General features: G+C 39.3%; 2 protein-coding genes across 2 annotated transcripts in view; both read right to left on the bottom strand.

Annotated features, from left to right (window-relative positions):
• The window catches only part of LOC107598939 (glutamate receptor ionotropic, kainate 1-like), a 45,911-nt gene extending 35,150 nt beyond the window's left edge, over positions 1-10,761 (bottom strand). The window contains exons 1-3 of the mRNA XM_016290382.1: positions 10,393-10,761; positions 9,857-9,964; positions 3,910-4,023 (exon numbers count right to left, since the gene is read on the bottom strand). Coding sequence (XP_016145868.1) covers positions 3,910-3,963 — 54 coding nt within the window. The 5' untranslated portion in view covers positions 3,964-4,023; positions 9,857-9,964; positions 10,393-10,761. The remainder of the gene's footprint in view (positions 1-3,909; positions 4,024-9,856; positions 9,965-10,392) is intronic.
• The window catches only part of LOC107598940 (glutamate receptor ionotropic, kainate 3-like), a 90,871-nt gene continuing 88,415 nt past the window's right edge, over positions 9,030-11,485 (bottom strand). The window contains exons 5-6 of the mRNA XM_016290383.1: positions 9,857-9,964; positions 9,030-9,035 (exon numbers count right to left, since the gene is read on the bottom strand). Of these exons, the coding sequence (XP_016145869.1) occupies positions 9,030-9,035; positions 9,857-9,964 (114 nt within the window). The remainder of the gene's footprint in view (positions 9,036-9,856; positions 9,965-11,485) is intronic.

Consider the following 11,485-nt stretch of genomic DNA (forward strand, 5'->3'; position numbering starts at 1 on the left):
CGGTGCTTCTGATCAAACTCTCTCAAGGTGACCTTCACTATCTGTGTGTTTCAAACATTCTGTGACATCCTTCTATCCCTGACAGCATTTTCAATTTTAGCTAGAAAAGCCAAAATGACACAATTCTAGCCAGACAGAAAATCCAAAGTACTCAGCTGGCAGCTGAAAACAGGACTAGCGTTCATGCCATGCACGTTCATCCTTGAACTGAATTGGAGAATCTGTTTCATTGCAATTATATGCCCTGTCCAGGCTTCTTAATAATAATAGATGCTTTAGAGTGTTGTGAACAATATTTAAAGTGGGATCTGTCAAGATCGGAGATCTGTGCACTCTGAAAAGTCTGTAAAATAAACTATTTATTTGAGAGACCAGGATTAGTTGCCATACAGGAGAATTTTCACAAGGGCTATGTCAGCACTCTCAGTAACAGTATTACGTGTGAGTCAATTACATAAATAGTCCCATTACACAAATTCGGACCTACTTTATATTAAGTGTCTCTAACTACTATGCACTTACATTTAAATGTATAATTTGATACAATGCAGTTATTGTGTACATGCATGTTTTTTTTTACATTGTACTCATATTGAAAATACCTTCTTGTAATTACATCTATAATTTATGTAGTTACATCTGTAATTACCCTACAACTACACCTAAACCCACATTTAAACCTAACCATAAGACCAAATATGTCCCTAAACTGTATCCCACATCAATTTCCATTTTTTTTTATGAATTGCTTTATATCATTATATATTGTTTACTGTCAAATTTTGTCACAAATAATTAGTGTTTTTTTTTTATTAATTGTTATTTTGTCTGTCAATAACATCTCATCTAATAAGTATCCATAATATAAGCATATTTAAAATGTGCCTATACATTTTTTTTTTTAAATGCACTGACTGGGGAATATTCATTGGAGTTAAAAGTGTGACAACTAGCCCCAGTCCCCAAACAAATATATAAGAACAATTAAGCTATATGTAAGTATCATAAATTGTTGACATGCAACACATCTAATCAGAAAATAAAGTTATTTATAAAATTTTAATATAAAACATTTTTTAGGTGTCAGCCTGTTTTAGATGAAACCATGAGCCATGGATTGAATGGATGTAGAATGAAACAAAACGCTGTACAAGTTGTCCAATTATCTCGATCAAAAAGTTTGTGTGGCCAAAAAAAAAAAATCAACTATAACAGTTACCATCTGTTCTAAGCCCGCAATCTGTAAAATTCCCTAAGGTTCTTTTTTTTTTTTTTTAATACCTTCTCCCTCTTTTCCTGTATGAGCAGTGACAGAAATGAACCAGTTACATAGACTGAAGTTTGAAACAATCTGTTAAATCATAGCAAGGAAGTGCTATATGATGCCTCCATCATTTGAGCGATGACATTAGACAACCGTTTTGGGCTTCTTAATTGTCAGCTGATGCAATCATATGATCATATTATATTCCAAGGCCCATAAATTAGACGTAGGCAATCTCAGCACCTGTTTGCATTTTTTTTCTGAAAGTTGTTGTTGTCAGTGAGCCTTCAGGATGTTACATCATAATTTATATTTGTCATAAGTGTTATGTGTGACGCGTTATTCTTCATTTGCATTCAAAATCGTGTCACTTTAAAGTGACCCTTATTCAATACCCCTATTTAATGCCTTAAAAATAAATAAATACGTGGTTACTATCTTAAGATAACAATACCCAGGACCACTGCATGGTACTAGAAAATCTCTGATTATATCCTATCAAGACCTTAACTCATAATTATAGCCTTGCAGCTCAATCCACATTTAATGACAGTGTTTATCCCTGTTGATAACTCATCTGCCTGTCCAAAATAAGTCCACAGAAGCTGCTGTCAGTACCACAAAATCCCGAAACATTCCTGGGACATGCATAAATGCAGCCCTCGGGGCATCTGTGAGAATGCAGTGTTGAATGGGCACACATTTATTTTAAGACGTGTCATTTGTGCTATTATCTGGCAAATGACATTGGGTAAAGCATAATTTCACTCAGCATGCATCTGCTTGTATACGTTAAGGCCACATGTCTATAGTAAATATCCTATGGAGAGAAACCAAATTAGAATGGGTCAGTGGCATTATCCAATAAGTGCGCTGATTGCATTTTTAAAGTACCTGTGCAAGGGTTAGCCTTTCAAGCTTATTACTTATTTGTAGGGCTGTCAATCATAATGTTCAATCAAATTAAGCAAGTAACAATGGTAACATTTTATATGACAGTGTCCTGATTCCACATAACATACTTTATACTTCTATCCGCCTTAACCTAAGCATGGGCACAGCCATTTGTGACTTGAATTCACAATTCACAAGCTTGGTGTCATTCGTATCCAGGTATTTTAGTTGAACAAAACCCATTATGCTGCTTGCTATTGCAAACTAATATTTGTTATCATGTTATGTTAAATTACTATCATAATCATAAACGCATTACTGTCGTTTGTAGGGCAAATAGTTTTACCATTTACTGCTCTTTGTAATTCATCTAGTTATTCACCTATAGAGACAAAAGAAATGGAAGTCTTGCATATTCACCGAAAATAAGTTACTTCCACATATATATTGCTTTTTTTCCCATTTAACATATGCCTAGACATTGTCTACCACAGTCTGCACTAAACCATTTCGCAAATAAGTTCAGTATGTGCTATTTTTTAATAGTTGGTATAAAATGTGTTTTAATAAAACTTTTTTTTTTTTTCCTAGCACCATCTTCCACCAAAAGGCCACCAAATTATAAGCTACTCTCATGTCTAACCCTTTTAAAGCTAAAGCTCTTTAAATGCTCATGCGGGTTGCCAGTTTGAGGACACACATCAGGAAAGAGCGCGTTTTACAGTGGAAGGCAACAAGTGAATATTTCTCCGGTCATGAAGATTTTTAAATGGACACAGAGGAATTTTAGGTCAGGTAGAATGCAATTTCTAACACAGTTCATTTGCTGGCTTCCAATGGCTGCAATACACTGTGTTGCCAACTGGCAACTCGGGGTGTCTAAATACTTTTGGGAAAACTGGCAGTGGGCGGAGTCACAGAGACCAAAACAAAAACAGAGATTCCGACATGGATCACACATTTCAAAGTAGAATACCTGGCTGTAGCATTGTTTTTTTGCATGTCTCCTAAATATCTGCAAACATATTATGGTATTGTTATGCTTATATTATGGTATTTACCCTCCATGGTGTGAACGGGCCTCAAGACTTCATGTCAAGTTACAGTGCAAACATAAACAAACAAAAAAATAAATAAAATACAAATTTTCTTGTTTGAACTAATATATCTCCATATGCATAATTTGGAAATTTTTTTTTTTCATCAAAATTCATAAGAAAGACTTATGACTTTTGATGAATCACATTGCAAGTAGTAGCACCTGGGGCTACCTCGAATGCTCACTTCCATGTACAGGAGGAAAATAAAAGTAATGAACATTTATTTAAATATTAATTGTACTAAGTTACATTTCCTATTTCAAATAGGCAAACTGTGTTGAGAGCTGGTACTGTCTTCAATTCAGAATTGTTATTCTGCTTACTAAAGCAGTCATGGGAGATGGTTGAGCCTCAAACGTTGTTTCAAACAGGGGAAGACATCTTGTGCTGTTGATTCAGCCAGGTCAATTTATTTCAAGGACTGAGACACTGAAAGGGACAGAGCTATTTGGCATTTCTGTGAGAGGAAATGAGAATCTGGAGCATGTGCGTTTCATTGCTTGAAAATCAGCCCATACGCTGACCTGAAACAAGGTAAAGCACACTAGAAAAGATAGTGAAATTTGGAGAAAGAGTAAATTAGATGCAGAATGATAAAGCTGGAGACAGAAAGAGCGCTCTCCTTCACACATAGCCTCTCGATGACCTTACCAGGATGGTGGTGATGACCAGTGAGCGGTTGGAAAGCGAGTCAGTGATGTTCATGCCGTTCTGCCTGGAGACCTCTGTGATGTTCAGCCCCCCAGATGTACTCCACTTCCCCACCTAGAAAAGATGAAATTTATGTAGTCAGAGCATGTTTCACTTACCTGTGTGACCCATCCACATCGCAATAGCCCATCTGACTGCATTAGCAGCCCTGTGCTGAGCTCATCCAGAAGCATTAGTTGATTGGCTCTTCTGTTTTTATGCCAATAGGTCTGTGCTTGGGCTCATGAGTAGCTAGGCCCTTGCATACACTCTGAATACATTAACATAGAGGAAGGGCAATTGCACCAAAGGAGATTGCTTTTCAATTCAATTTTGCGGAAAGAAAATGTCGAACAAAGGAAAAAGCAGAACATATGGTATAAATTATAATCTGATAACATTGTAAAAGTGTTACTTTTTTTTCTTCTGGTGATCAACTATTCCTGATCAATATGTAGCATCAACTATAAACAAGCCACTAGTTGGTTCATTTCTAAGTTGCACTGTAAATAGATCTTTATCCTAATCATTATTTTGGTATTGTTTTCCAGTAAAAATGTCTAAACATACACTTAACACCATTACATGAGATCTATGGTTCTGAATGAGTTCTAATGTTTCTGAATTGCATGTTGACAAATTGTGCATGTTCGAGGCTATGTTTGTTAGTTGGGGAAAAAAATAAGTTTCTGGTTTAAAGTGGAAGTGAAGCAGTGGCAGTGACCTTGCTCCAAAAGCTATCACAAAACATCCCTTTTTTCTATAAAATGGTTACATTAATCATATTTGTTATACATTTTTTAATTAATATGTAAATCAGTTTACTAAATAATGTAAGCATGACTGAGAGCTTTACTTCCACTTTAAAATTAATCTTTATCGTGTGTGTATATTATTAAATATAAATTTGTATAAGTATTAACTGGTCGTACCTTATCCAAACTATCCAAATATATCATACAACTATACTCAAGACAAGAGATATTGGTCAATATTATCTTTGTAGCATTTGGACCAATCAGACACACAACTTTTTGTTATACACTTGATGTGTTCATTGTTTACTCATAACCGGAGTCAATAATCATGCAGATTTACGTTACAAACTTATAGAATTGTGCAGTAAGAAGGTTATTTCCTTTAACCAGGAAATTAACGTTCTTAGAATTGACAAGACGGTTGACCCTGAGTGGTCAGCTAAATATCTACAGTGGATCTAAAATATGAATAGTTAATTATAACTAGTTATGGTTAATTATTCATATTTCCCCATGAGCTGATTCGCTACATCTTGCAAGCTAATTTGTTTAACTCTGCAGTGAGTCCAGTCCAGTTGATTATCAGTCAATGAATCTATTTTAACCTGAGTGTTCTATATGCCTCGAGGGATATTAGAAACGAAAAATGCTTACAATTAATTAAGGTACAAACACACATACACAAACACACAGCAAACATACACACAGTAAGAGGCAGACAGCAGAGGGAGTTGAAATAGGTGTACTGTGAATAATCCCTCTAATATCAGCACATAGCAAATCTGAGCAAATTAAGCTAGTTTTGCACAAACAATCCCCTGCAGCGAGAGAAAAAAGGAAGTCCTGCATATTGTTCAGTCACTCCTCAACAAATCATTACTACAAATGGCCTCATAGCTGTCCATATCCATCTCTGTCTGAGGGAGTGCGGCAATTTCCTCTCCTGCACCACCACTACTGCTCTCATATTCATAAAGCCACAAGAGAGTTATGCAAGTGCAAACATCACCCGATAACACCTCTCACCTGATGCAAAACCTGACACATGTATTAGTTACAGATTGTGCAAATTCAGGGGATGCATGTTTCAAATGATATGCTACGCCACTTTATAATGTCCCATTATTGCAAATTGACTGCAATTAACTCAATTAATTAAAAGTGATTATCAGGGGAAGGCACGATTATTTATTCACACTGCCGACAGGAGACTTTCTTGGCCTTCTCAAAACCTACTTATTCAAATCTAAAATGCAGATGAATATCCTTTTTATCTCTCTGAATGTCTACTAGAAAATGTTACATATGTGGTATACTAAGATAAATCTGTACATGTCACTGGGAATTGCATTAGATTTCCCTACAGAGAAACATATGGATTTTATCATCTTGCATGTATGCGCTACTGGATTTGAGTTGGTGATAAAGTACAGGTTTTGTGGGGATGTTTGGTGCAGTAGAGCTGCACAATGAATCGTATTTTATTTGTGATCATGATTCCTGCCTCTCTCAGTTTATTAAGCAGTATATTAATTGTTTGCAATATGTGCCCGCTGGTTATCCCGAAAATGTTTCATTTCAATTTGTAATTTGCATTATCATGCATTGGTAACAAGCTTTCACAATATTTCATGGTTGTGGGTTGCCAGATGTCAAGCCTTTAAGTCCCCCAATCAGAGCTCATAAAGCAGAGATACATTTTCTGCCCATTGGTTTACTTAACTTTCCTAACCTGGCAACCATGTGCCCATACTCAGTCTACATTATGGGGAAAAAATACATACAAGCTGAAAAGACCAAAAAGGCTAACATGTAAGCTGGAGTTTCTGCTCAAATAAAAGTGTTATACAGCCAGACTGTTTTCTTTCATGTAATCAGTTATTTATCCTGAAAACAGTTCATTTGAATTTGTTATTTAAATTTGTAACATGCCTCTACAACAGGGCTGCCCAATCTCGGTCCTGGAGGGCCGGTGTCCTGCAGAGTTTAGCTCCAACTTGCCTCAACACACCTGCCTTCAAGTTTCTAGTATGCCTAGTGAGAGCTTGATTAGCTGGTTCAGGTGTGTTTAATTGGGGTTGGAGCTAAACTCTTCAGGACACCGGCCCTCCAGGACCGAGTTTGGACAGCCCTGCTCTACAAGTTGTTGCAGTTGCCAGATCTCAAGTGTTTAAATCCCCCAATAATTTTTTTTAAATCTAGCTGAAAACACTGGTAAACATGTAGTTCCCTTTCAGTCGGTCACTCCGAGTCGCGTCGGTGACATTGTTCTGCTCCTACCAAACTGCTTCGTGTGTGACGAGTCTAGCGCGCTCTCGGGAGCTTTTTGTGTTGGCAGACGACGCTTCAGCAGTGGTCATTCCTGTGTTGAGTGTGTATCCTCCTGTGTTCTCACCTCAAAGCACTACAGCAGGGCCCATTTGAGCCTTTGTAGTCAGTCGAGCTAAAGTTTATTTCAATGATAACTCTGCTCATGCTTGCACTGGCCTCCATTAAGAGGTTAGGGGACCTGCACGCATTTTCAGTCGACGATTCATGCCTAGAGTTTGGGCCGGCTGACTCCCAGGTAATCCTGAGGCCCCGGCCTGGCTTTGTGCCCAAGGTTCCCACTATTCCCTTCAGGGATCAAGTGGTGAGCCTGCAAGCGCTGCCCCCCGGAGGTGGCAGACCCAGCCCTAGCTTTGCTCTGTCCCATCCGAGCCTTTAGATGCTACATAGACCGGACACAAAGTTTTAGGACCTCAGACCAGCTCTTTGTCTGTTACGGAGGCTGGCAGAAGGGGAATGCCGTCTCTAAGCAGAGGATGGCCCACTGGATTGTGGATGCCGTCACCCTGGCTTATCAGGCACAGGGTGTGCCCTGCCCGCTCAGGTTGCGAGCTCACTCTACTAGGAGTGCTGCATCCTCCTGGGCGCTGGCTCGTGGCGCCTCGCTGACAGATATTTGTAGAGCTGCGGGCTGGGTGACCCCCAACACGTTCGCTAAATTCTATAGCCTTCGTGTGGAGCCGGTATCCTCCTGTGTTCTCACCTCAAACTGGTAGAAGCGCTAAGAGGCCCGGGTTTAGTGTCGGCTTGCTAAAACTGCTCCAGAGTGTCCATACTGTAGGCCCTGTCGAGCACCACCGTCCCCTCAGCAGCCAGACATGGCGGAACGTCCAGTGCCAGGCTCTCACTCGTTGAATCCGTGAGAACTGGTAGATGGCTGGGTTCCGTATGTAGAGGCCTAAGTGATTCCCATATGTGTAAAGTCCACGGTATAGCCTCAGAGTCCGTGTTTCCCTGGCAGACTTCTGCCATTTCCATGAGGGTTACAATCACCTCTAATCTTCCATATGCACCTAAACGGATGTCATATGTGTAAGTGCTTTTGAAACCTCCTTCGGAAAGGATGGGGCTTCCGCAACGTTCCTGTTCCAAGTGGAATGGGTACGTTTTCCCAGTGTTATCCAGTCTCACTGAAGTGGGTAGTGCTATGACAACAGTGACTGGTCTTCTTGTTGCGAGCCCCGGCCTACACCCCAAAGGGGCGCAGGCGGCTCGCACAGGATACTGGAAGGGGCAGCATCCATGGCGCTTTGGTAGGGATCCCAATTCATCGGTCACCGACGTGACTCGGAGTGACCGACTGAAAGGGAACGTCTCGGTTATGTATGTAACCCTCGTTCCCTAAAGGAGGAAATGGAGACGTCACGCCCCGTCGCCACGGCTGCTGTACCACCGCTGAGTGGCCGGGTCTGCAGTTTGGCTCCTCAGCGAAAACCTGGTATGCGTTGCACTGGCTGCCTTTTTATGCTCACACTGTGATCAGCGGCAGCTGGATGCAATCATTGCATGCCAATGTGCATTGGCTTGTTTAGTTTACACTCAAAGTGGATTGGTCTCTCTAAGCGAGATCCCAATTCGTCGGTCACCGACGTGACGTCTCCATTCCCTCCTTCAGGGAACGAGGGTTACATACGTAACCGAGACGTTCTCTTTCAGTCAGTCACTCTATGTAAGCCTCGTTCCCTGAAGGAGGGAACGGAGATGTCCCTCACCACGGCTGCTGTACCACTGTTGAGTGGCCGGGTCACCGGCTCGGCTCGGCTCCTCAGCGAAAACCTGGTATGCGTTGCACCGGCTGCCTTTTTATGCTCACGCTGTGATCAGCGGCAGCTGGATGCAATCATCGCATGCCAATGTGCATTGGCTCGTTTAGTTTACACTCGAAGTGGGTTGGTCTCTCTAAGCGAGATCCCAATTCGTCGGTCACCGACGTGACGTCTCCGTTCCCTCCCTCGGGGAATGAGGGTTACATACGTAACAGAGACGTTTAGTAATCTAAGTCTGAAACATAAAAAAAATTATAATAATAATTAAATAAAAAATTACTAATCGGGATTATATTTTTTGAGCACAATAACCGTGATTAACCATTGTTTTTCAGCTCTGTGGTGCAGTTTAGTACAGTTTTGTCCTCTCTAACAGTGTTTGCACAAACACACTTTGTGTAATTTAAATTTTGTATCCAATGTGTGACAACTAATAAATAAAATAATAGTGCTAATTTTGCACTACTCGCACTTCTTCTCACAAAAGTGAGCGCAGCTATACTTACATACCTCATTACTGCACAAAAGCATGCTATGTGCAACTTCAGCCGGTCATTAACGGAAGCTTGTAATTAACAGTACTTTGTACACTAATCCAATTTGCTTTATGATCCACTAACTTATGCTTATGTTTAAACACCTCATTTGCTTCCTTGTTAGGAGCTAAATTAAACGTAAGACACAAATTGCTCTTTATTTGCACAGCAATGGTGACCAAATGAGACAAGGTACAAGAGGTTTGAGTATGCTAGACTGTAAGATCAGAAGGTTATTTAAGGGAAGAAACAATCCTTCATCTTTTCAATTATGCATTTGTTCTTAGTCAGCATGAAAGTTTTTGGCATAATCGACTATGCAAAACAAAAGTGAATTAGTACACATTGTTTAACATGCGAGCATTAGCAGAAGAAAACAGCTTTTGATCATTTTATCCCTCCTGCTATGCAAAAAAGCATGAAGACACAGCAATAGCATTATTATCCAATGTGTGCTTTGTTTGTGAGTTATGTTGTGTCTGATTCGAGACAGTTGTTATGTATTTGTGTGGTGGTTTACCTTTTGAAGGCCATCCTCCTTAAGACTCACAATGTCAAGATCAAAGTCGTTGCGCAGACCTGTAGTTCTGTTGAAGCACAGCCGTCCCGTCAGGCCATCCCAATGAGACTTCAAAGAACAAAGAGAGAGGTTCAACAATTAAAACACACCAGGGTTGTGCAATATTCAGAATTTAATTGAGAATGTTATTTCAATCCCAATTAAATTCCCCAATTTGAATTGAATTTAAATCAACAAAGGAGGCAGAACTGAAGCTCCAATTACAATTTACAACAAAAAAAGAGAGGGATTTTCAGAAAAAAAAATAGAATAGAGAAAAAATATCAAACCAGTTGAGGAAAATGTTTTCTATAGGGAAAAATAGTAAACATTACATGATTTTTGATGTAATTATGTTTTATTGGACTAATGAAATTCATCAAATTCTTTAATTTTGTCCAAGCATGGTACACTTGTGCTTGCACACACACCCCAATATACATCCTCATAAGAACACACACACACAAACACACAGCTTATATTTCCTTTTTAATTACATTTTACATCTCAGCGCCTCAGACATATCTTCCCCCAAGACCTCTGTCCTAATTAACGACCATCTCACTTGCAACAATCTCTAGAGACACAGAAAAAAATTACACTGCAACTCCGCCTCCCCATTCCTCCCTCATCCCCTAAGCATAGAGCTCCTCCCCCAAACAACACACACTGATCTCCAGCCCTCTCCATAACCTCTTCCAAATGAAACACCTCCGTTCTTGTTCAGGAGCGAGGACATTTCACAGGAACTCGTGTTCTCCGCTATGCCAAAGAGAGACAATGCTCTCCACGCCAACTCTACGGCCCTCATTTTGCTCTTCTCTCGTATGCGCCGCTCCACAGAGCTGTGTTCAACAACTCTAATCTGCCTATTATCCCAATCAAAGTCTCTCTTGTGAGCTGAAATAAGAGCTGATTATGACGAGCACATTTGCGTGCGAAGCACACGGTGATGAGAAAGTGGGACACTGTGAGTTTAGTAGTGCAGGGCCGGAATAGTATGAACGCAAACTAGCTGCAATCAACTTATCTACTGCACTTTAATGGAATTAATGCAATTAAAATGGATGGTGAATGCTGATTGTTTATCAGGTAACATCAACCGTTACAAATAAAGATTGCCTCTGAATAATGATGCAGTATTTATCAGTAGTAAAAGTATTTATGAATGACTACTTGGTAAAGGTATTTGGACATTTAGGTCACAATTAAATGTATAGGAATGTCACTGATAAGAAAACATCAGAGCGAGTGTTCTTTATTTCACAGAAAGATACCACAGGCACACTTTTCAAGGTAAATAATTCACAAAAATGAGTCTGCATTAAATAATATCTATATATCAATCAATAGATAGATGGATGGATGGATGGATGGATAAACGAGTGTACTCGTTGTGTAACAGTCGGTTCATGCAAATTCTACCCTTTGTTTGTTTTTTATGTTGAGTATTTATTTTAAAATTATACAATTTAGTAAATATGATAAAAAAATTAATATAAAATTAATTTCTTAATCTTAAAAATTATTATTATTTTTTTTTTTTACAATTTTAATTAAATGGTGTGATATCATATATATATATATATA

This window comes from Sinocyclocheilus grahami, unplaced genomic scaffold (genome assembly GCF_001515645.1).
Source record: "Sinocyclocheilus grahami isolate Dianchi unplaced genomic scaffold, SAMN03320097.WGS_v1.1 scaffold258.1, whole genome shotgun sequence".
Taxonomy (NCBI): Eukaryota; Metazoa; Chordata; class Actinopteri; order Cypriniformes; family Cyprinidae; genus Sinocyclocheilus; species Sinocyclocheilus grahami.